Genomic DNA, 26,159 nt, shown 5'->3' with positions numbered 1-26,159 from the left:
ACTGGAACAAAGCAGGAAAAGGAACAGATTTTGAAGCAAGTTTAGGGGCTGGGAAAGGGGGGAGGGGACGAAAGAACAAAAGGGAGGGTCTGTGATAGGATGGAAGGTGGGAGAGATTAAGAGACATTAAGAGATATTGAAGGCGAGCGGAGATGGTAATGGGGCAGGTGAAGACACAAAGGATGGCTCTAGATGGAGTGTGAATTGCGCTGGCAGATTGAAGGACAGCTGCCATGTGGGAAGGAAGGGAAAAGGCCAAACAAAAGTGTGGATAAATAAAAAAATATATATATGTGATAGGGGCCGAGGTTATGAGCTGAAATTGTGGAACTCTATGATGAGTCCTGAAGACTGTAAAGTGCCTAATCGGAAGATGAGGTGCTGTTCCTCGAGCTTACGCTGAGCTCCCGTGGAACAATGCAAGAGGCCGCGGACGGTGAGGTCCGAGTGGGAGCGGAGCGGAGGGGGAGGAGATTGGCAAGATTTGCCCCCAGTGGCCAGCGCTAGGCAGGGAAGGTCGGCGAGAGAGAGTAGGATGGGACGGTTGGGTTTGCTGTTGCTCGTGAGGAGGCAGCGACGAGTGCCTCGAAGGGCCCTTCGGAAGATGCCAAGAGAGGCACAGAGGGAGGCTCTGGGCTTATCTAAGAGGGAGTCCAGCCTGGGACGGCCACAGGAGAGGAGGAAGGTCAAAGAGTAACGAAGGATTGGGGTAGGGATTAGGGAGGATAGAGTGTCCGAGAGAGGAGGCATGATGACAGGAGAGAGCGTTCAGGGAGGGATAGAGAGAGAAGGAAATGTAGAAACACAGAAGATAGCAGGAGTTGGCCATTCGGCCCCTCGAGCCTGCTTCACCATTCACCAAGATCATGGCTGATCATCCAAATTCAGTGCCCTGTCCCTGCCTTCTCCCCATATCCCTTGATCCCTTTAGCCTTAAGAAATATATCCAACTCCTTCTTGAATATATTTAATGAATTGGCCTCCACCGCCCTCTGTGGTAGAGAATTCCACAGGTTCACCACTCTCTGGGTGAAGAAATTCCTCCTCATCTCTGTCCTTAATGGCTTACCCCTTATCCTTAGACTGTGACCCCTGGTTCTGGACTCCCCCGCCATCAGGAACATCCTTCCTGCATCTAATCTGTCTAGTCCTGTTAGAATTTTATAAGTTTCAGTGAGATCCCCTCTCATTCTTCTAAACTCCAGCGAGTATAAGCCCAATCGACCCAATCTCTCCTCATACGTCATTCCTGCCATCCCAGGTATCAGTCTGGTGAATCTTCGCTGCACTCCCTCCAGGGCAAGAACATCCTTCCTCAGATAAGGCGACCAAAACTGCACACAGTACTCAAGGTGTGGTCTCACCAAGGCCCTGTACAACTGCAGCAAGACATCCTTGTTCCTGTACTCGAATCCTCTCGCTATGAAGGCCAACATACCATTTGCCTTCTTAACCGCCTGCTGCACCTGCATGCTTACCTTCAGCGACTGGTGCACAAGGATGCCCAGGTCTCGTTGCACTTCCCATTCTCCCAATCTATTGCCGTTCAGATAATAATTTGCCTTCCTGTTTTTGCCACCAAAGTGGATAACCTCGCATTTATCCACATTATAGTGCATCTGCCGTGAATCTGCCCAATCGCCCAACCTGTCCAAATCATACTGGAGTTTCTTGGCATCCTCCTCACAGCACACACGTCCACCCAGCTTTGTGTCGTCTGCAAACTTGGAGATATTACATCTAGATAGGGAGGGGGCGAGGGCCATGGAGGGATTTGTACAGGAGGATGAGAATTGTAGGGCTGGAGGAGGTTACAGAGATAGGGAGGGAGGCGAGGGGCCATGGAGGGATTTGAACAGGAGGATGAGAATTGTAGGGGCTGGAGGAGGTTACAGAGATAGGGAGGGAGGCGAGGGGCCATGGAGGGATTTGAACAGGAGGATGAGAATTGTGGGGCTGGAGGAGGTTACAGAGATAGGGAGGGGGCGAGGGACCATGGAGGGATTTGAACAGGAGGATGGGAATTGTAGGACTGGAGGAGGTTACAGAGATAGGGAGGGGGCGAGGGCCATGGAGGGATTTGAACAGGAGGATGAGAATTGTAGGACTGGAGGAGGTTACAGAGATAGGGAGTGGGCGAGGGGCCATGGAGGGATTTGAACAGGAGGATGAGAATTGTAGGGGCTGGAGGAGGTTACAGAGATAGGGAGCGGGCGAGGGGCCATGGAGGGATTTGAACAGGAGGATGAGAATTGTAGGGGCTGGAGGAGGTTACAGAGATAGGGAGTGGGCGAGGGGCCATGGAGGGATTTGAACAGGAGGATGAGAATTGTAGGGGCTGGAGGAGGTTACAGAGAAAGGGAGGGGGCGAGGGCCATGGAGGGATTTGAACAGGAGGATGAGAATTGTAGGGGCTGGAGGAGGTTACAGAGATAGGGAGGGGGCGAGGGCCATGGAGGGATTTGAACAGGAGGATGAGAATTGTAGGACTGGAGGAGGTTACAGAGATAGGGAGGGGGCGAGGGCCATGGAGGGATTTGAACAGGAGGATGAGAATTGTAGGGGCTGGAGGAGGTTACAGAGATAGGGAGGGGGCGAGGGGCCATGGAGGGATTTGAACAGGAGGATGAGAATTGTAGGGGCTGGAGGAGGTTACAGAGATAGGGAGGGGGGCGAGGGCCATGGAGGGATTTGAACAGGAGGATGAGAATTTTGAAATCGAGGCGTTGCCGGACTGGGAGCCAGTGTAGGTCAGCGAGCACAGGGGGTGATGGGTGAACGGGACTCGGTGCGAGTTAGGACACGGGGGCAGCGGGAGTTTGGGATGTCCTCAAGTTTACGTAGGGTGGAATGTGGGAGGCCAGCCTGGAGTGCGTTGGAATAGTCGAGTCTGGAGGTAACAAAGGCAGGGATGAGGGTTTCAGCAGCGGATGAGCTGAGGTAGGGGCGGAGACAGGCGATGTTACGGAGGTGGGAGTAGGCGGCCTTTGTTATGCTGCCGATATGTGGTCGGAAGCTCATTTCAGGGTCAAATATGACACCCAGGTTGCGAACAGTGTGCTTCAGCCTCAGAAATGAGTACAGGAAACTGTCGATTTACCGGCACTTAAATAACCGGAAATCCCTGTTAACCGGCAAAATTCAGGAGTAGGTTCAGGTAAGTTTTACTTCATATTAGTGGCTGTTCCTGGATCTGTGGCTGTGTAACTGGGGTTCCTGCACATGTTGCTAAGCAACAGGGACACTTGGTCTGTGGCCGGGGTTCCTGCACCTGTTGCTAAGCAACAGGGAAGCCTGGATTTGTTGCTGTGTACGGAGCTCTCGTACCTTTTAACTAGACCTCTCTGTAATCCGGACTTTTTGATAAACCGGCACCACGCCGGTCCCGTCAATGCCGGATTAAAAAAAGAGTTTTCCTGTAACTTTCAAAGGGAATTGGATAAATACTTGAAGGGGAAATTTTGCAGGGCTGGTGGGAGAGAGCGAGGGAGTGGGCCGAATTGGATAGCTTGTCCAAAGAGCTGGCACACGCACGATGGGTCGACTGGCCTCCTTCTGTTCTGTAGAGATACAGATTTAATATATGCTATCAACGGATGTATTTAGAGTTAAATTGTAAAACATACAGCAATTTGGAGAGGAGAATTATAGAAACATAGAAGATAGGAGCAGGAGTAGGCCATTCGGCCCCTCGAGCCTGCTCCGCCATTCAATGAGATCATGGCTGATCATCCAAATTCAGTGCCCTGTTCCTGCCTTCTTCCCGTATCCCTTGATCCCTTTAGCCTTAAGAAATATATCCAACTCTTTCTTGAATATATTTAATGAACTGGCCTCCACCGCCCTCTGTGGCAGAGAATTCCACAGGTTCACCACTCCCTGGGTGAAGAAATTCCTCCTCATCTCAGTCCTAAATGGCTTATCCCTTATCCTTAGACTGTGACCCCTGGTTCTGGACTCCCCCGACCATCGGGAACATCCTTCCTGCATCTAGTCTGTCTAGTCCTGTTAGAATTTTATAAGTTTCAATGAGATCCCCTCTCATTCTCCTAAACTCCAGCGAGTATAAGCCCAATCGACACAATCTCTCCTCATACGTCATTCCTGCCATCCTAGGTATCAGTCTGGTGAATCTTCGCTGAACTCCTTCCATGGCAAGAACATCCTTCCTCAGATAAGGCGACCAAAACTGCACACAATACTCAAGGTGTGGTCTCACCAAGGCCCTGTACAACTGCAGCAAGACATCCTTGTTCCTGTACTCAAACCCTCTTGCTATGAAGGCCAACATACCATTTGCCTTCTTAACCGCCTGCTGCACCTGCATGCTTACCTTCAGCGACTGGTGCACAAGGACTTTAACTTTCATATTGACTAGACTAATCAAATTGGGCATGGCAGCATTGAGGAAGAGTTCATAGAGTGTATTAGGGACGGGTTCCTTGAGCAGTATGTAACTGAACCAACCAGGGGGCAGGCAATCTTAGATCTGGTCCTGTGTAATGAGACAGGATTAATAAAAAATGTCCTAGTAAAGGATCCCCTTGGAATGAGTGACCATAATATGGTTGAATTCCAAATTCAGTTTGAGGGTGAGTGAGTTGGATCTCAAACCAGCGTACTAAGCTTAAATAAAGGAGACTATGAAGGTATGAGAGTAGAATTGATTAAAGTGGAGTGGGAAAACAGATTAAAGTGTAAGACGGTACATGAGCAGTGGTCTACAGTCAAGGAGATATTTCACATCTTTCAAGATAAATATATTCCACTGAGGAAAAAGGGGAGTAAAAGAAAAGACAGCCATCCGTGGCTTAGTAAAGTAATAAAGGATAGTATTCGACTGAAAACAAGGGCATATAAAGTAGCCAAATCTAGTGGGAGGATAGAAGATTGGGAAGCATTTAAAAGCCAGCAAACAATAACTAAAAGATTAATTAAGAAAGGGAAGATGGATTATGAAAGTAAACAAGCAAAAAATACAAAAACAGATAGCAAGAGTTTCTACAGCTATATAAAAAGATAAAGGGTGGCTAAAGTGAACGTTGGTCCCTTAGAGGATGGGACTGGGAAACTAGTGGTGGGGAACATGTAGATGGCAAAGACGCTGAACAAATATTTTGTATCAGTCTTTACAGTAGAGGACACTAAAAATATCCCAACACTGGACAAACAGGGGGCAATGGGGGGGGGGGAGGAGCTAAACACGATTAAATTCACTAAGGAGATGGTGCTCAGTAAAATAATGGGACTTAAGGCGGATAAATCCCCCGGACCTGATGGCCTACATCCTAGGGTCTTGAGAGAAGTGGCGGTAGGGATTGCGGATGCATTGGTGATCATTTTCCAAAACTCCCTGGACTCAGGAAAGGTCCCGGCAGATTGGAAAACTGCTAATGTAACACCCTTATTTAAGAAGGGAAGTAGACAAAAAGCTGGAAACTATAGACCAGTTAGCCTAACATCTGTGGTTGGCAAAATGTTGGAGTCCATTATTAAGGAAACAGTAACAGAGCATTTGGATAAACATAATTTAATAGGACAGAGTCAGCATGGTTTTACGAAGGGGAAGTCATGTTTGACAAATTTGCTCGAATTCTTTGAGGATGTAACATACAGGGTGGATAAAGGGGAACCAGTGGATGTGGTGTATTTGGACTTCCAAAAGGCATTTGACAAGGTTCCACACAAAAGATTACTGATCAAGTTAAAAAATCACGGGATTGGGGGTAATATACTGGCATGGATAGAGGATTGGCTATCTAACAGAAAACAAAGAGTTGGGATAAATGGTTCGTTCTCGGGCTGGCAATCAGTAACTAGTGGTGTTCCGCAGGGGTCCGTGCTGGGACCCCAACTCTTTACAATCTATATTAACGATTTGGAGGAAGGGACCGAGTGCAACATATCCAAGTTTGCCGACGATACAAAGATGGGAGGGAAAGCAATGAGTGAGGAGGACATTAAAAACCTGCAAAAGGACATAGACAGGCTAAGTGAGTGGGCAGAGATTTGGCAGATGCAATATAATGTTGGAAAGTGTGAGGTTATGCACTTTGGCAGAAAAAATCAAAGACGAAGTTATTATCTAAATGGAGAGAAACTGCAAAGTGCTACAGTACAAAGGGATCTGGGGGTCCTGGTGCATGAAACACAGAAGGTTAGTATGCAGGTGCAGACAGTGATCAGGAAGGCCAATGGAATCTTGGCTTTTATTGCAAGGGGGATGGATTATAAAAACAGGGAAGTCTTGCTTCAGTTATACAGGGTATTGGTGAGGCCACACCTGGAATACTGCGTACAGTTTTGGTTTCCATATTTAAGAAAAGATATACTTGCTCTCGAGGCGGTTCAGAGAAGGTTCACTCGGTTGATTCCGGAGATGAGGGGGTTGACGTATGAGGAAAGGTTGAGTAGGTTGGGACTCTACTCATTGGAGTTCAGAAGAATGAGAGGCGATCTTATCGAAACATATAAGATTGTGAGGGGGCTTGATCGGGTGGATGCGGGGAGGATGTTTCCACTGATGGGTGAGTCTAGAACTAGGGGGCATAATCTAAGAATAAGGGGCTGCCCTTTCAAAACTGAGATGAGGAGAAACTTCTTCACTCAGAGGGTGGTGAATCTATGGAATTTGCTTCCCCAGAGAGCTGTGGAAGCTGCGACATTAAATAAATTTAAAATGGAGATAGACAGTTTCCTAGCAGATAAGGGAATTAGGGGTTACGGGGAGAGGGCAGGGAAGTGGACGTGAGTCTAGATTCGGATCAGCCATGATCCTATTGAATGGTGGAGCAGGCCCGAGGGGCCGTATGGCCTACTCCTGCTCCTATTTCTTATGTTCTTATGACACCCAGGTCTCGTTGCACTTCCCCTTCTCCCAATCTATTGCCATTCAGATAATAATCTGTCTTCCTGTTTTTGCCACCAAAGTGGATAACCTCGCATTTATCCACATTATACTGCATCTGCCCAATCACCCAACCTGTCCAAATCATCCTGTAGTTTCTCGGCATCCTCCTCACAGCGCACACGCCCACCCAGCTTTGTGTCGTCTGCAAACTTGGAGATATTACATCTAGTTCCCTCGTCTAGATCATTAATATATATTGTGAATAGCTGGGGTCCAAGGACCGATCCCTGCGGTACCCCACTAGTCACTGCCTGCCACTCGGAAAAAGACCCGTTTATTCCAACTCTTTGCTTTCTATCTGCCAACCAGTTCTCTATCCAAGTCAATACCTTGCCCCCAATCGCATGTGCCTTAACTTCACACGCTAATCTCTTATGCGGGACCTTATCGAAAGCCTTCTGAAAGTCCAAATACACCACATCCACAGGTTCTCCCTTATCTATTCTACCAGTTACACCCTCAAAAAATTCCAGTAGATTAGTCAAGCATGATTTACCTTTTGTAAATCCATGTTGACTTTGCCCGATCCTGTCACTGTTTTCCAAGTGCTCTGCTATTACATCTTTTATAATGGACTCTAGCATTTTCCCCACTACCGATGTCAGGCTTACCGGTCTGTAATTTCCCGTTTTCTCTCTACCACCTTTTTGAATAGTGGGCTAACATTAACTACCCTCCAACCCATGGGAACTGTTCCAGATTCTATCGAATTTTGGAAGATGACCAGCAATGCATCTACTATTTCTAGGGCCACTTCCTTAAGTACTCTGGGATGTAGATTATCAGGCCCTGGGGATTTATCGGCCTTCAATCCCATCAATTTCCCTAACACCATTTCCCCACAAATACTGAATTCTTTCAGTTCCTCCCTTTCATCAGACCTTATTGTTCTAAGCACAGACGCTACTTGGGCTGCGGAACTGGGAGAGGCAGAACGGAGGCACCACAGCGCCACCGCTGGCCGGAGAGTGCAGTTACAGCGTGACACGTTGACATAGGATCGTTCCATCGTAAAGGTGGACAGAATGCGGGGGTTGGGGCGGGGGGGGAGAAAATGTCGACACTGTTTTGGAAAAAGTTTTGTCGTGAGATTAATTCATTGAACGGAACGTATTTGATACTGAGCTGGCGATAGTGATGGCGGCACGCTGTCGGGATAGGAGGAGGCCGTTCGGCCCCTCCAGCCCGTTCCCTGACATGGCGGCTGACCTGCACCTTAACTCCATCTTCCCCGTCTTTCTCCACAGGCACCAAGATGGCGACTGGCGATGATGGATCTGCCGACACACAGGTCAGTGGTGTCTTTGAGACCTTACCTTTAGTGCTATAAGACCATCAGAATTGGGAGCAGGAGTGGGCCGCACCGCCCCCTCGAGCCTGCTCCACCATTCAACAAGATCATAGAAACATAGAAGATAGGAGCAGGAGTCGGCCATTCGGCCCCTCGAGCCTGCTCCGCCATTTAATGCGATCATGGCTGATCATCCAAATTCAGTACCCTGTCCCTGTCTTCTCCCCATATCCCTTGATCCCTTTAGCCTTAAGAAATATATCCAACTCCTTCTTGAATATATTTAATGAATTGGCCTCTACTGCCTTCTGTGGTAGAGAATTCCACAGGTTCACCACTCTCTGGGTGAAGAAATTCCTCCTCATCTCAGTCCTAAATGGCTTACCCCTTATCCTTAGACTGTGACCCCTGGTTCTGGACTCCCCGGCCATCGGGAACATCCTTCCTGCATCTAGTCTGTCTAGTCCTGTTAGAATTTTATAAGTTTCAATGCGATTCCCCTCTCATTCTTCTAAACTCCAGCGAGTATAAGCCCAATCGACCCAATCTCTCCTCATACGTCATTCCTGCCATCCCAGGTATCAGCCTGGTGAATCTTCGCTGCACTCCCTCCATGGCAAGAACATCCTTCCTCAGATAAGGCGACCAAAACTGCACACAATACTCAAGGTGTGGTCTCACCAAGGCCCTGTACAACTGCAGCAAGACATCCTTGTTCCTGTACTCGAATCCTCTCGCTACGAAGGCCAACATACCATTTGCCTTCTTAACCGCCTGCTGCACCTACATGCTTATCTTCAGCGACTGGTGCACAAGGACACCCAGGTCTCGTTGCACTTCCCCTTCTCCCAATCTATTGCCGTTCAGATAATAATCTGCCTTCCTGTTTTTGCCACCAAAGTGGATAACCTCGCATTTATCCACATTATACTGCATCTGCCCAATCACCCAACCTGTCCAAATCATGCTGGAGTTTCTCTGCATCCTCCTCACAGCACACACGCCCACCCAGCTTTGTGTCATCTGCAAACTTGGAGATAATACATCTACTTCCCTTGTCCAGATCATTAATATATATTGTGAATAGCTGGGGTCCTAGGACCGATCCCTGCGGTACCCCACTAGTCACTGCCTGCCACTCCTGGCTGATCTTCGACCTCAACTACATTCCCGCACCTTCCCCATATCCCTTGATTCCCCTCGAGTCCAAAAATCTCTCGATCTCAGCCTTGAATCTACTCAAAGACTGAGCCTCCACAGCCCTCTGGGGCAGAGAATTCCAAAGATTCACCACCCTCTGAGTGAAGAAATTCCTCCAAGCAACAGCAACATGTATTTCTATAGCGCCTTGCAGCAAAACCCCCCAAGGCGCTACACAGGAGCAATTATCAAACTTTAGGAAGGGTGGTAAGGTCTTGGACAGGGTGGTGCAGAAGAGGTTTCTCAAAAAAAGTAAGACTTGCATTTCCATGCGACTTTCACCACCTCAGGACGTCCCAAAGCGCTTTACAGCCAATAAAGTACTTTTTGAAGTGTGGTCACTGTTGTTATGTGGGAAACTATTGACCGGAATGGTACCAGGGATGAGGGACTTCAGTGATGTGGAGAGACTGGAGAAGCTGGGATTGTTCTCCTTAGAGCAGAGAAGGTTAAGGGGAGATTGACCAGAATGGTACCAGGGATGAGGGACTTCAGTGATGTGGAGAGACTGGAGAAGCTGGGATTGTTCTCCTTAGAGCAGAGAAGGTTAAGGGGGAGATTGACCAGAATGGGACCAAGGATAAGGGACTTCAGTGATGTGGAGAGACTGGAGAAGCTGGGATTGTTCTCCTTAGAGCAGAGAAGGTTAAGGGGAGATTGACCAGAATGGGACCAAGGATGAGAGACTTCAGTGATGTGGAGAGACTGGAGAAGCTGGGATTGTTCTCCTTAGAGCAGAGAAGGTTAAGGGGGAGATTGACCAGAATGGGACCAAGGATGAGGGACTTCAGTGATGTGGAGAGACTGGAGAAGCTGGGGTTGTTCTCCTTAGAGCAGAGAAGGTTAAAGGGAGATTGACCAGAATGGTACCAGGGATGAGTGACTTTAGTGATGTGGAGAGACTGGAGAAGCTGAGGTTGTTTTCCTTGGAGCAGAGAAGATTAAGGTGAGATTGACCAGAATAGTACCAGGGATGAGGGGCTTCAGTGATGTGGAGAGACTGGAGAAGCTGGGATGTTCTCCTTAGAGCAGAGAAGGTTAAGGGGGAGATTGACCAGAATGGTACCAGGGATGAGGGGCTTCAGTGATGTGGAGAGACTGGAGAAGCTGGGATGTTCTCCTTAGAGCAGAGAAGGTTAAGGTGAGATTGACCAGAATGGTACCAGGGATGAGGGACTTCAGTGATGTGGAGAGACTGGAGAAGCTGGGGTTGTTCTCCTTGGAGCAGAGAAGGTTAAGGGGGAGATTGACCAGAATGGGACCAAGGATGAGGGACTTCAGTGATGTGGAGAGACTGGAGAAGCTGGGGTTGTTCTCCTTAGAGCAGAGAAGGTTAAAGGGAGATTGACCAGAATGGTACCAGGGATGAGTGACTTTAGTGATGTGGAGAGACTGGAGAAGCTGAGGTTGTTTTCCTTGGAGCAGAGAAGATTAAGGTGAGATTGACCAGAATAGTACCAGGGATGAGGGGCTTCAGTGATGTGGAGAGACTGGAGAAGCTGGGATGTTCTCCTTAGAGCAGAGAAGGTTAAGGGGGAGATTGACCAGAATGGTACCAGGGATGAGGGGCTTCAGTGATGTGGAGAGACTGGAGAAGCTGGGATGTTCTCCTTAGAGCAGAGAAGGTTAAGGTGAGATTGACCAGAATGGTACCAGGGATGAGGGACTTCAGTGATGTGGAGAGACTGGAGAAGCTGGGGTTGTTCTCCTTGGAGCAGAGAAGGTTAAGGGGAGATTGACCAGAATGGTACCAGGGATGAGGGTCTTCAGTGATGTGGAGAGACTGGAGAAGCTGGGATTGTTCTCCTTAGAGCAGAGAAGGTTAAGGGGAGATTGACCAGAATGGTACCGGGGATGAGGGACTTCAGTGATGTGGAGGGACTGGAGAAGCTGGGATTGTTCTCCTTAGAGCAGAGAAGGTTAAGGGGAGATTTAATAGAGGTGTTCAAAATCATGAAGGGTTTTGATGGAGTAAATAAGGAGAAACTGTTTCCAGTGACAGGAGGGTCGGTAACCAGAGGACACAGATTGAAGATAATCGGCAAAAGAACCAGAGGGGAGATGAGGAAACATTTCTTTACGCAGCGAGTTGTTGTGATCTGGAATGCGCTGCCTGAAAGGGCGGTGGAAGCAGATTCAATAGTAACTTTCAAGTATTTATCCAATTCCCTTTTGAAGGTGGGAAATTGGACAGCACTTTCACAGGCAAGGTGGGCCGAGAGGCCTCCTTCTCTGCCGTAAGGTTCTACGCAGATTCGAAAGGAGGGGGCGGTGTTGGTTGCTAGGCATTGGTGTGCCGTCAAGCTGGGTAGGCATGTGTGCTGTGAGGAGGATGCCGAGAAACTCCAGTATGAGGTTGGGTGATTGGGCAGATGCAGTATAATGTGGATAAATGCGAGGTTATCCACTTTGGTGGCAAAAACAGGAAGGCAGATTATTATCTGAACGGCAATAGATTGGGAGAAGGGGAAGTGCAACGAGACCTGGGTGTCCTTGTGCACCAGTCGCTGAAGGTAAGCATGCAGGTGCAGCAGGCGGTTAAGAAGGCAAATGGTATGTTGGCCTTCGTAGCGAGAGGATTCGAGTACAGGAACAAGGATGTCTTGCTGCAGTTGTACAGGGCCTTGGTGAGACCACAGCTTGAGTATTGTGTGCAGTTTTGGTCGCCTTATCTGAGGAAGGATGTTCTTGCCATGGAGGGAGCGCAGCGAAGATTCACCAGACTGATACCTGGGATGGCAGGAATGACGTATGAAGAGAGATTGTGTCGATTGGGCTTATATTCGCGAGAGTTTAGAAGAATGAGAGGGGATCTCATTGAAACTTATAAAATTCTAACAGGACTAGACAGACTAGATGCAGGAAGGATGTTCCCGATGGCCGGGGAGTCCAGAACCAGGGGTCACAGTCTAAGGATAAGGGGTAAGCCATTTAGGACTGAGATGAGGAGGAATTTCTTCACCCAGAGAGTGGTGAACCTGTGGAATTCTCTACCACAGAAGGCAGTTGAGGCCAATTCATTAAATATATTCAAGAAGGAGTTGGATATATTTCTTAAGGCTAAAGGGATCAAGGGATATGGGGAGAAGGCAGGGACAGGGTACTGAATTTGGATGATCAGCCATGATCTCGGTGAATGGCGGAGCAGGCTCGAGGGGCCGAATGGCCGACTCCTGCTCCTATCTTCTATGTTTCTATGAGACCATATCTGGAGTACTGTGTACAGTATCGGTCTCCTTATTTAAGGAAGGATGTAAATGCGTTGGAAGCAGTTCAGAGAAGGTTTACTAGACTAATACCTGGAGCGGGCGGGTTGCCTTATGAGGAAAGGTTGGACAGGCTAGGCTTGTGTCCGCTGGAGTTTAGAAGAGTAAGAGGTGACTTGATTGAAACATATAAGATCCCGAGGGTTCTGGACAGGGTGGATGTGGAGAGGATGTTTCCTCTTGTGGGGGAATCTAGAACTGGGGGGTCACTGTTTAAAAATAAGGTGTCGCCCGTTTAAGACAGAGAGGAAGAGAGATTTTTTCTCACAGAGGGTGGTGAGTCTTTGGAACTCTCTTCTTCAGAGGGCGGTGGAAGCAGAGTCTTTGAATATTTTTAAGGCAGAGGTAGAGAGAGTCTTGATAGACAAGAGGGTGAAAGGTTATTGGGGGTAGGCGGGAATGTGGAGTGATCGGATCAGCCACGATCTTATTGAGTGGCGGAGCAGGCTCGAGTGGCCGACTCCTGCTCCTAATTCGTATGTACTGCTGTTCACCCTAAAGAGCGGGCGGGGTGGGGGGGGGGGTCACGGCAAATATGAGGGGTGGAAGGTGAGAATTGCCTACGTGATGGGACAGGGAAAAGGGGATCCTTCTAAAGCTATCGCAGATGGAGAACAAGGTCCAAATAGCATTTTGCCAGCAGACTGTTGCAACAAGACCTGGATGACGTTCAGGCTTGGGCTGATAAGTGACAGGTAACATTCGCGCCACACAAGTGCCAGGCAATGACTGTCTCCAACAAGCGAGAGTCTAACCACCGCCCCTTGACATTCAACGGCATTACCATCGCCGAATCCCCCACCATCAACATCCTGGGAGGGTCACCATTGACCAGAAACTTAACTGGACCAGCCACATAAATACTGTGGCAACAAGAGCAGGTCAGAAGCTGGGGATTCTGCGGCGAGTGTCTCACCTCCTGACTCCCCAAAGCCTTTCCACCATCTACAAGGCACAAGTCAGGAGTGTGATGGAATACTCTCCACTTGCCTGGATGAGTGCAGCTCCAACAACACTCGAGAAGCTCGACACCATCCAGGACAAAGCAGCCCCGCTTGTTCGGCACCCCATCCACCACCTTCAAGATTCACTCCCTCCACCACCGGCGCACCGTGGCTGCAGTGTGTACCATCTACAAGATGCACTGCAGCAACTGGCCAAGGCTTCTTCGGCAGCACCTCCCAAACCCGCGACCTCTTCCACCTAGAAGGACAAGGGCAGCAGGCGCATGGGAACACCACCACCTCCAAGTTCACCTCCAAGTCACACACCATCCTGACTTGGAAATATATCGGCCGTTCCTTCATCGTCGCTGGGTCAAAATCCTGGAACTCCCTCCCTAACAGCACTGTGGGAGTACCTTCACCACACGGACTGCAGCGGTTCAAGAAGGCGGCTCACCACCACCTTCTCAAGGGCAATTAGGGATGGGCAATAAATGCTGGCCTTGCAAGTGACGTTCACATCCCACAAACGAATAAAAAATAAGCGGCCACGGGAAGAGCACTGGGGCCTAGAGGGCAGCTAGCAGCAGCAGCAGGGAACTGCTGGCTTCTCGCCTTGATTTCTCACAATCAGCCGAACTTACAATCTGCGACTTCAGATTTTGATACAGAAGATTGGTGGGGGGGGGGAGAACACAGAGGCTAGAGGTGCGCCGGGCGGATAAAAGGAACACCGGGGGGGTTACTGTATAAGCCAACAGGCCAGGTATGTGAAATGAAAGGGGGAACCCCCTCGGCGATGGCAGCAAGCGGGACTTGGCATCAGAGAGGGCAGCGGGGTCAGGACCAGGCTTAAGAACATCAGATTCAGGAGCAGGAGTCGGCCATTCGGCCCCTCGAGCCTGCTCCGCCATTCAATAAGATCATGGCTGATCTTCAACCTCAACTCCACTTTCCCGTCCGATCCCCATATCCCTCGATTCCCCGAGAGTCCAAAAATCTATCGATCTCGGTCTTGAATATACTCAACGACTGAGCCTCCACAGCCCTCTGGGGCAGAGAATTCCAAAGATTCATCGCCCTCTGAGTGAAGAAATTCCTCCTCATCTCAGTCCGAAATGGCCCACCCCTTTCTTATGCAGCAAGAGGCGAGGACCTGGAACTCGCTGCCGACGGAAGTGGTGGAAGTGGAGACGGGCGGTGGGGGGGGGAGAAATTCAGTTGGCTGTGCCACCTGTTAGCGCCTTAATAGGGCGCTAAGTGGGTCGCAAGCCAACTGGCGCCCGGGCGCAGCACTGCCCGCGCCTCCCGCTAAATTCCGCGGGACGTTAGTGGCGGCGCTAACCGTTAGCGCTGCGCCGCTGCCGATGACGTCATCGGTGTGCGCAGCGCCCCGCTGACGCCCCGGCCGCGATATTTGGCAGCGGCCCCTGATTTACCGCCGGGCGTTATGTCCGACCGGTTCGGGGGGGCCTACCTGCGGCCGGGGAGGCGCAAATGAAAGGCAAGGTGCGGGGCGGCCATTTTTGTTGTTGGCCGCCTGCCAGCGCCTGCCTGCGCTCCCATCCCCGGCCTCCTGAACCCACCCCCCCCCCCCGCCACCCCCTCCCGATCCTCGGGGGCCCAGCTGGGCCCCAGATCGCGCTGCACAAGGCCCCTCCCCTTTAAGAAGGGGAGGAGGGCCTGCAATACCGCAGCACGACGTGCCGCAGAGTGTGGCGCTGCGGCACGTTGCGCCACGATATTCACTCGTTGCGCCACAAGGGGGATGCGGGGCGCCTCCAGTAGCGCCACAAGGGGGATGCGGGGCGCCTCCAGTAGCGCCACGCTTCCCTTTGGGGCGCAACCACTCAATTTCCGGTGCGGGGGCGCGAATGTTTCCGGGGCGCTGCTTTTAGCGCCCTGGCGAGGCTGACGCCCCAAACGGGGCTATACTCAATTTCTCCCCCTCAATGTTTCCAAGGGGAGACTGGTTAGGCACTTGAGGGAAATAAACTTACGGGGATAGAGCGGGGGAATGGGACTGACTGGAATGCTCTACAGAGAGCCGGCACGGACTCGATGGGCCACAGAGTCACAGAGTCATACAGCACAGAGAGAGGCCCTTCGGCCCGTCGTGTCCGCGCCGGCCAACAAGCCCTGTCTAATCTAATCCCATTTTCCAGCACTTGGTCCGTAGCCTTGTATGCTGTGGCGTTTCAAGTGCTCATCTAAATGCTTCTTGAATGTTGTGAGGGTTCCTGCCTCTACCACCCTTTCAGGCAGTGAGTTCCACATTCCAACCACCCTCTGGGTGAAAAAGTTTTTCCTCAAATCCCCCTCTAAACCTCCCGCCCCTTGAAACTATGGCCCCTGGTTATTGGCCCCTCTACTAAGGGGAAAAGTTCCTTTCTATCTACCCTATCTATGCCCCTCATCATTTTGTACACCTCGAATCAGGTCCCCGCCCTCAGCCTTCTCTGCTCCAAGGAAAACAACCCCAGCCTGTCCAGTCTCTCTTCATAGCTGAAGCGCTCCAGCCCAGGTAACACCCTGGTGAATCTCCTCTGCACCCTCTCCAATGCAATCACATCCTTCCTATAGTGTAGCGACCAGAACTGCACACAGTATCCCAGCTAGCGTTTGGAAGGATTTGGGGATCGGGCGGGGAAAGTGGAGTTGAGGTCGATGATCGGCCATGATCTTATTGAATGGCGGAGCAGGCTCGAGGGGCCGAATGGCCGACTCCTGCCCTTATTTGTGACGTTCTTATCTTTTAAACCTTAAAACCTGGCACCCTGCCCGCAGCATACGTGTCCCACACTTCAGCAAAGAATCGTCAGTCTTCATTTCTCTCTTCATCTTATCAGTGGTCAGGCAGGCAGTCGGTCAGTGGGCCGCAAGGCCGGTTACATTCCCAAAGGCTGAAGATGTGCCTGATTTTTGCGCTGGGCTGAACAGTTTAACAGCTTCTTCTCCGCAGATCTCTCGAGGCCCGTTTTCCCTTATCTGTTGAACGGCAAATGGCAGCCTAGGGGTGACTAGGTGTGTGGATGAGGGTAGTGCAGTGGATGTGGTTTACATGGACTTCAGTAAGGCTTTTGATAAAGTCCCGCATAGGAGACTGGTCAGGAAGGTAAGAGCCCATGGGATCCAGGGTGCCTTGGCACATTGGATCCAAAACTGGCTTAGTGGCAGAAGGCAGAGGGTGATGGTCGAAGGTTGTTTTTGTAACTGGAAGCCTGTGTCCAGTGGGGTACCGCAGGGATCGGTGCTGGGCCCCTTGCTGTTTGTGGTCTACATTAATGATTTGGATGTGAATGTAAAACGTATGATCAGTAAGTTCGCAGATGACACGAAAATTGGTGGGGTGGTAAATAGCGAGGCGGGAAGCCTCAGGCTACAGGACGATATAGATGGGCGGAACAGTGGCAAATGGAATTTAACCCTGAAAAGTGTGAGGTGATGCATTTTGGACGGACTAACAAGGCAAGGGAATACACAATGAATGGTAAGACCCTAGGAAAGACAGAGGATCAGAGGGACCTTGGTGTGCATGTACATAGATCCCTGAAGGCAGCAGAACAGGTGGATAAGGTGGTTAAAAAGGCATATGGGATACTTGCCTTCATTAGCCGAGGCATAGAATATAAGAGCAGGGAGGTTATGATGGAGCTGTACAAAACACTGGTAAGGCCACAGCTGGAGTACTGTGTGCAGTTCTGGTCGCCACACTATAGGAAGGATGTGATTGCTTTGGAGAGGGTGCAGAGGAGATTCACCAGGATGTTACCTGGGCTGGAGCGCTTCAGCTATGAAGAGAGACTGGACAGGCTGGGGTTGTTTTCCTTAGAGCAGAGAAGGCTGAGGGGGGGACCTGATTGAGCTGTACAAAATTATGAGGGCATAGATAGGGTAGATAGAAAGGAACTTTTCCCCTTAGTAGAGGGGTCAATAACAAGGGGGCATAGATTCAAGGTAAGGGGCAGGAGGTTTAGAGGGGGATTTGAGGAAAAACTTTTTCACCCAGAGGGTGGTTGGAATCTGGAACTCACTGCCTGAAAGGGTGGTAGAGGCAGGAACCCTCACAACATTCAAGAAGCATTTGGATGAGCACTTGAAACGCCATAGCATACAAGGCTACGGACCAAGTGCTGGAAAATGGGATTAGAATAGACAGGGCTTGATGGCCGGCGCGGACACGATGGGCCGAAGGGCCTCTCTCTGTGCGGTATAACTCTATGACCCTATGACATGGTAGCACTCTGTTCCACGTTTCAGCAGCGAGCCCCTGTTTCAGTTCAAGGTCGTCTTGATCTGTGAGCAGTTTCCGTACAAAGTTCCCACAGGAACTCGGGCTCCCGAGGCATGCTGGTGCATTAAATTTGGTCAACTTTTGAATTGGGTCCAAGTTACAGCCAATGGCTTATTCTTACAGGGAACTCTCAATCTACCCTATTTCCGCTGGTTGGGGATTCTAGGACATAGAAACATGGAAGATAGGAGCAGGAGTCGGCCATTCGGCCCCTCGAGCCTGCTCCGCCATTCAATGCGATCATGGCTGATCATCCAAATTCAGTACCCGGTCCCTGCTTTCTCCCCATATCCCTTGATCCCTTTAGCCTTAAGAAATATATCTAACTCCTTCTTGAATATATTTAATGAATTGGCCTCAACTGCCTTCTGTGGTAGAGAATTCCACAGGTTCACCACTCTCTGGGTGAAGAAATTCCTCCTCATCTCTGTCCTAAATGGCTTACCCCTTATCCTTAGACTGTGACCCCTGGTTCTGGACTCCCCCAACCATCGGGAACATCCTTCCTGCATCTAGTCTGTCCAGTCCTGTTAGAATTTTATAAGTTTCAATGAGATCTCCTCTCACTCTTCTAAACTCCAGTGAGTATAAGCCCAATCGACCCAATCTCTCCTCATACGTCATTCCTGCCATCCCAGGTATCAGCCTGGTGAATCTTCGCTGCACTCCCTCCATGGCAAGAACATCCTTCCTCAGATAAGGCGAACAAAACTGCACACAATACTCAAGGTGTGGTCTCACCAAGGCCCTGTACAACTGCAGCAAGACATCCTTGTTCCTGTACTCGAATCCTCTTGCTACGAAGGCCAACATACCACTTGCCTTCTTAACCGCCTGCTGCACCTGCATGCTTACCTTCAGCGACTGGTGCACAAGGACACCCAGGACTAGGGGCATAGTCTGAAAATTAGAGCCAGACCTTTCAGGAGTGAAGTTAGGAAACACTTCGACACACAAAGGGTGGTAGAAGTTTGGAACTCTCTTCCACAAACGGCAAATGATGCTCGATCAATTGTTAATTATAAATCTGAAATTCATAGATTTTTGTTAACCAAATGTATGAAGGGATGTAGGACAAAGGCGGGTAGATGGAGTTAGGTCGCAGATCAGACATGATCTCACTGAATGGCGGAACAGGTTCGAGCGGCTGAAAGGGCCTCCTCCTGTTCCTGTGTAACAGGCTCGAGGGGCTGAATGGGCCTCCTCCTGTTCCAGTGTAACAGGCTCGAGGGGGCTGAATGGGCCTCCTCCTGTTCCTGTGTAACAGGCTCGAGGGGGCTGAATGGGCCTCCTCCTGTTCCAGTGTAACAGGCTCGAGGGGCTGAATGGGCCTCCTCCTGTTCCCGTGTAACAGGCTCGAGGGGCTGAATGGGCCTCCTCCTGTTCCCGTGTAACAGGCTCGAGGGGCTGAATGGGCCTCCTCCTGTTCCTGTGTAACAGGCTCGAGGGGCTGAATGGGCCTCCTCCTGTTCCTGTGTAACAGGCTCGAGGGGGCTGAATGGGCCTCCTCCTGTTCCAGTGTAACAGGCTCGAGGGGCTGAATGGGCCTGTTCCTGTGTAACAGGCTCGAGGAGCTGAATGGGCCTCCTCCTGTTCCTATGTAACAGGGTCGAGGGGGCTGAATGGGCCTCCTCCTGTTCCTGTGTAACAGGCTCGAGGGACTGAATGGGCTTCCTCCTGTTCGTGTGTAACAGGCTTGAGGGGCTGAATGGGCCTCCTCCTGTTCCTGTATAACAGGCTCGAGGGGGCTGAATGGGCCGCCTCCTGTTCCTGTGTAACAGGCTCGAGGGGCTGAATGGGCCTCCTCCTGTTCCTGTGTAACAGGCTCGAGGGACTGAATGGGCCTCCTCCTGTTCCTGTGTAACAGGCTCGAGGGGCTGAATGGACCTCCTCCTGTTCCTGTGTAACAGGCTCGAGGGGCTGAACGGGCCTCCTCCTGTTCCTGTGTAACAGGCTCGAGGGGCTGAATGGACCTCCTTCTGTTCCTGTGTAACAGGCTCGAGGGGCTGAATGGGCCTCCTGCTGTTCCTGTGTAACAGGCTCGAGGGGCTGAATGGGCCTCCTCCTGTTCCTGTGTAACAGGCTCGAGGGGCTGAATGGGCCTCCTCCTGTTCCTGTGTAACAGGCTCGAGGGGCTGAATGGGCCTCCTCCTGTTCCTGTGTAACAGGCTCGAGGGGGCTGAATGGGCCTCCTCCTGTTCCTGTGTAACAGGCTCGAGGGGGCTGAATGGGCCTCCTCCTGTTCCTGTGTAACAGGCTCGAGGGGCTGAATGGGCCTCCTCCTGTTCCTGTGTAACAGGCTCGAGGGGCTGAATGGGCCTCCTCCTGTTCCTGTGTAACAGGCTCGAGGGGGCTGAATGTGCCTCCTCCTGTTCCTGTGTAACAGGCTCGAGGGGGCTGAATGTGCCTCCTCCTGTTCCTGTGTAACAGGCTCGAGGGGGCTGAATGGGCCTCCTCCTGTTCCTGTGTAACAGGCTCGAGGGGCTGAATGGGCCTCCTCCTGTTCTTGTGTAACAGGCTCGAGGGGCTGAGTGGGCCTCCTCCTGTTCCAGTGTAACAGGCTCGAGGGGGCTGAATGTGCCTCCTCCTGTTCCTGTGTAACAGGCTCGAGGGGGCTGAATGGGCCTCCTCCTGTTCCTGTGTAACAGGCTCGAGGGGCTGAATGGGCCTCCTCCTGTTCTTGTGTAACAGGCTCGAGGGGCTGAGTGGGCCTCCTCCTGTTCCAGTGTAACAGGCTCGAGGGGGCTGAATGTGCCTCCTCCTGTTCCTGTGTAACAGGCTCGAGGGGGCTGAATGGGCCTCCTCCTGTTCCTGTGTAACAGGCTCGAGGGGGCTGAATGGGCCTCCTCCTGTTTCAGTTCCCGTAAAAGATGGTCACCAATAAATCCAATCGGGAATTCAGGAGAAATTTCTTCACCTTTGACCCTGAAATGAGCTTCCGACCACGTATCCGCAGCATAACAAAGACCGCCTACTCCCACCTCCGTAACATCGCCCGTCTCCGCCCCTGCCTCAGCTCATCCGCTGCTGAAACCCTCATCCATGCCTTTGCTACCTCCAGACTTGACCATTCCAACGCACCCCAGGCTGGCCTCCCACATTCCACCCTACGTAAACTCGAGGTCATCCAAAACTCGGCTGCCCCCGTGTCCGAACTCGCACCGAGTCCCGTTCGCCCATCACCCCCTGTGCTCGCTGACCTACACTGGCTCCCGGGTCCGGCAACGCCTCGATTTTAAAGTTCTCACCCTCCTGTTCAAATCCCTCCATGGCCCTCGCCCCCTCCCTATCTCTGTAACCTCCTCCAGCCCTACAATTCTCATCCTCCTGTTCAAATCCCTCCATGGCCCCTCGCCCCCTCCCTATCTCTGTAACCTCCTCCAGCCCCTACAATTCTCATCTTCCTGTTCAAATCCCTCCATGGCCCCTCGCCCCCCTCCCTATCTCTGTAACCTCCTCCAGCCCCTACAATTCTCATCCTCCTGTTCAAATCCCTCCATGGCCCCTCGCCCCCTCCCTATCTCTGTAACCTCCTCCAGCCCCTACAATTTTCATCCTCCTGTTCAAATCCCTCCATGGCCCTCGCCCCCCTCCCTATCTCTGTAACCTCCTCCAGCCCCTACAATTCTCATTCTCCTGTTCAAATCCCTCCATGGCCCCTCGCCCCCTCCCTATCTCTGTAACCTCCTCCAGCCCTACTATTCTCATCCTCCTGTTCAAATCCCTCCATGGCCCCTCGCCCCCCTCCCTATCTCTGTAACCTCCTCCAGCCCTACGACCCTCCGAGATCTCTGCGCTCCTCCAATTCCGCCCTCTTGAGCATCCCCGATTTCCATCGCTCCACCATTGGCGGCCGTGCCTTCAGCTGCCTGGGGCCCTGAGCTCTGGAATTCCCTCCCTAAACCTCTCCGCCTCTCTGTCCTCCTTTAAGACGCTCCTTAAAACCGACCTCTTTGACCCAGCTTTTGGTCACTTGTCCTAATATCTCCTTATGTGGCTCGGGGGTCAGATATTGTTTGATGATCGCTCCTGTGAAGCGCCTCGGGACGTTTTACAGGAAACTTTTTTTTATCCAGCACCGACGGGACCGACGTGGTGCCGATTCATCAAAAATTCCGGATAACCGAACGCTATAGTAAAAGATACGGAGCTGAGAGCTCCGTATAAAGCAACAAACCCTGTTGCTTAGCAACAGCTTCAGAACAATGGCCACAAGTTGCAAGCGTCTCTGTAGCTTAGCAACAGCTGCAGCCACACCCTTGCACAGCAACACATGGAGGAAGGCAAGTAATAAAACTTACCTGAACCTACTCCTGAATTTTGCCGGTTAACCGAGATTTCCAGTTATTTAGGTGCTGGTAAATCGAGAGTTTCGTGTACTACGTTAAAGGCAGGTTGTCGTGTGGGGGCACGAGGTCCGCTTGCTTTAACCCTCTCTCCCTCTCTGCTGCAGGAGGACTCCATGGCGGAGGAGGAGGATGACCAGTCCGACTCCAACTACGAGCCAACCGAGCTGTTTGAGGAGTGGGCGGAGGCGGGCGAAGACGGCGGCGCCCCTCCGCGGCCGCCCCCCCGCCAGCCCCCGGCCCGGCAGAAGTGCTTCATCTGCACCGAGTGCGGCCGCAGTTTCAACAAGTACTCCAACTTCAAGCAGCACCAGCGGGTGCACTCGGGGGAGAAGCCCTTCCGGTGCGAGGGCTGCGGGAAGGACTTCAACCTGCTGTCCAACCTGCGGCGCCACGAGCGGACCCACACGGGCGAGCGGCCCTACAAGTGCCTGACCTGCGGCAAGGAGTTCAGCGAGATGTCCAGCCTGCGCCGGCACGAGCGGACCCACACCGGCGAGAAGCCGTTCAAGTGCCCCTTCTGCGGCAAGCGCTTCAGCCAGTCGTCCATCCTGGTGATCCACCAGCGGACCCACACCGGGGAGAAGCCGTTCAAGTGCCTGGAGTGCGCCAAGGGCTTCAGCGAGCCCTCCAGCCTGCGCAGCCACCTGCGCACCCACACCGGGGAGAAACCGTTCCGCTGCGGCGACTGCGCCAAGGAGTTCCGCCACTCCTCCAGCCTGGTCCAGCACCAGCGGACCCACACCGGCGAGAAGCCGTTCAAGTGCGCGGACTGCGGCAAGGGCTTCACGAAGTCCTCCACCCTGGCCCAGCACAAGCGCACCCACAGCCAGGAGCGGCCCTTCAAGTGCCCCGTCTGCGAGCGCGGCTTCTCCCGCCTCTCGGTGCTGGGGCGACACCAGCGGGTCCACACCTGGCAGGGGCCCTGCACCTGCGCCGACTGCGGCCAGCAGTTCAAGAGCTCGTCCAGCCTCCACGCCCACCAGTGCGGGCCGGAGGCCAAGAAGCCGCCGGCCAGCTGAGCCCCCTCTTGCCTCCCGCCGCCGCCGGCAATCCCTCACACCCTCTGAATCGAGCTCCCTTCGCTCCTCCGAATCGGGAATCGCTCTCGCTCCTTTTGGGACGAGGGGGAAAGAAAAAGTATCGCTCCCCAACGGCAGCCGCCAGACCCGTCTGTTTATATCCCCCCAACTCCTCTTCACTCCCTGATGTAATTAAACTCACCACGCACGTGGTTCGAGTATAAAGCAAGGCTTTAATCAACTTGTTTCTGAACATGGAGGTCTAGTTGTACTTCACTAGTTCCTTGTCTTACAAAATGTCCCTGGTCAAGCTGGGCCCGAGCCCGAGTATTTATACTCCTTGGACGGCGCCACCAGCTGGCCGTCCAGCGTTATTTCATAAGTAGTGTCTTGATGATGATGAGATTTATAACACCCGCTATCACATACCCAGAGCCCCAGATACACCTCACACACCCTCCTTCACAGTCCCCGATAGACCTCACACACCCTCCATCACAGACCCCCCAGTCCCCGATACACCTCACACACCCTCCATCACAGACCCCCGAGTCCCCGATACACCTCACACACCCTCCATCACAGACCCCCGAGTCCCCGATACACCTCACACACCCTCCATCACAGACCCCCCAGTCCCCGATACACCTCACACACCCTCCATCACAGACCCCCCAGTCCCCGATACACCTCACACACCCTCCATCACAGACCCCCCAGTCCCCGATACACCTCACACACCCTCCATCACAGACCCCCCAGTCCCCGACACACCTCACACACCCTCCATCACAGACCCCGAGTCCCCGATACACCTCACACACCCTCCATCACAGACCCCCCAGTCCCCGATACACCTCACACACCCTCCATCACAGACCCCCCAGTCCCCGATACACCTCACACACCCTCCATCACAGACCCCCCAGTCCCCGATACACCTCACACACCCTCCATCACAGACCCCGAGTCCCCGATACACCTCACACACCCTCCATCACAGACCCCCCAGTCCCCGATACACCTCACACACCCTCCATCACAGACCCCCCAGTCCCCGATACACCTCACACACCCTCCATCACAGACCCCCCAGTCCCCGATACACCTCACACACCCTCCATCACAGACCCCCAGTCCCCGATACACCTCACACACCCTCCATCACAGACCCCCCAGTCCCCGATACACCTCACACACCCTCCATCACAGACCCCCCAGTCCCCGATACACCTCACACACCCTCCATCACAGACCCCCCAGTCCCCGATACACCTCACACACCCTCCATCACAGACCCCCCAGTCCCCGATACACCTCACACACCCTCCATCACAGACCCCCAGTCCCCGATACACCTCACACACCCTCCATCACAGACCCCCCAGTCCCCGATACACCTCACACACCCTCCATCACAGACCCCGAGTCCCCAATAGACCTCACACACCCTCCTTCACAGTCCCCGATAGACCTCACACACCCTCCATCACAGACCCCCGAGTCCCCGATACACCTCACACACCCTCCATCACAGACCCCGAGTCCCCGATACACCTCACACACCCTCCATCACAGACCCCCGAGTCCCCGATACACCTCACACACCCTCCATCACAGACCCCCGAGTCCCCGATACACCTCACACACCCTCCATCACAGACCCCCAGTCCCCGATACACCTCACACACCCTCCATCACAGACCCCCGAGTCCCCGATACACCTCACACACCCTCCATCACAGACCCCCGAGTCCCCGATACACCTCACACACCCTCCATCACAGACCCCCCAGTCCCCGATACACCTCACACACCCTCCATCACAGACCCCCGAGTCCCCGATACACCTCACACACCCTCCATCACAGACCCCCAGTCCCCGATACACCTCACACACCCTCCATCACAGACCCCGAGTCCCCGACACACCTCACACACCCTCCATCACAGACCCCCAGTCCCCGATACACCTCACACACCCTCCATCACAGACCCCGAGTCCCCGACACACCTCACACACCCTCCATCACAGACCCCCAGTCCCCGATACACCTCACACACCCTCCATCACAGACCCCGAGTCCCCGACACACCTCACACACCCTCCATCACAGACCCCCCAGTCCCCGACACACCTCACACACCCTCTCACGTAATAAAACTCACGACGCAGTTGGTTTGAGTATAAAGCAAGGCTTTAATCAACTTGTTTCAGAACATGGAGGTCTAGTTGCACTTCACTAGTACCTTGTCTTACAAAATGTCCGTGGGCAAGCTGGGCCTGCGCCCGAGTATTTATACTCCTTGGACGGCGCCACCAGCTGGCTGTCCAGCGTTATTTCAGGAGTAGTTCTTTATGATGATGAGATGTGTAAAATTCCCCATCTGAATTGGGAATGGATCCCGCTACTCTTTGGATCAGGAAAAGAAAAATAACGCCCCCAGACCCGTCCGTTTCTTCGCCTCAGCTCTGGCGGTTATCCCGTTGCTCCGTCGCCCGATATTCCTGTACTTTTCCACCCCCTGAATATCTCCTTCACTCCCCCTCCCTGCCACCGAACCGGGAGTCGATTCAGCTCCTCTCCGAACGAGACAAGAACCACCCACCTCCTTCCCTGAACAGCAGCCACCCACCAGACTTGTCTTGTTTTCTCGGCTGGAAGTTAACCCGCTGCATTCGGAGAGCGCGGCTCCTTCCAGTTTCGAATCACGTCCCCCCGCCGCCCCGCTCCAGCCCCCTCTTCGAATTTTCCATCCTTAGTTATGTGGCAAACGAACACAGAAACATAGAAGATAGGAGCAGGAGTCGGCCATTCGGCCCCTCAAGCCTGCTCCGCCATTCACCAAGATCATGGCTGATCATCCAAATTCAGTACCCTGTCC

The 26,159-nt window shown here is 52.4% G+C and overlaps 2 protein-coding genes across 2 annotated transcripts in view; both read left to right on the top strand.

Moving 5' to 3' along the window:
- LOC147084869 (uncharacterized) overlaps positions 1–23,498 on the top strand; it is a 40,113-nt gene extending 16,615 nt beyond the window's left edge. The window contains exons 2-3 of the mRNA XM_085979594.1: positions 8,158–8,201; positions 22,359–23,498. Of these exons, the coding sequence (XP_085835720.1) occupies positions 8,166–8,201; positions 22,359–23,273 (951 nt within the window). The 5' untranslated portion in view covers positions 8,158–8,165 and the 3' untranslated portion in view covers positions 23,274–23,498. The remainder of the gene's footprint in view (positions 1–8,157; positions 8,202–22,358) is intronic.
- A 103-nt stretch (positions 23,499–23,601) lies between these two features.
- On the top strand, positions 23,602–25,491 carry LOC147084868 (uncharacterized). Its single transcript, XM_085979584.1, has 2 exons — positions 23,602–25,328; positions 25,412–25,491. Exons 1-2 carry the CDS (start codon positions 23,667–23,669, stop codon positions 25,430–25,432), a joined length of 1,683 nt encoding a protein of 560 aa, XP_085835710.1. The 5' UTR covers positions 23,602–23,666; the 3' UTR covers positions 25,433–25,491.
- Positions 25,492–26,159: the final 668 nt, after the last annotated feature.

The sequence above is a fragment of the Somniosus microcephalus genome, unplaced genomic scaffold, assembly GCF_052327205.1.
Source record: "Somniosus microcephalus isolate GS21.2 unplaced genomic scaffold, FLI_Smic_1.0 unresolved_chr9, whole genome shotgun sequence".
Classification (NCBI taxonomy): Eukaryota; Metazoa; Chordata; class Chondrichthyes; order Squaliformes; family Somniosidae; genus Somniosus; species Somniosus microcephalus.
Note: the sequence above shows the minus strand (reverse complement) of the source record. Positions and strands in the feature narration are given on the sequence as shown.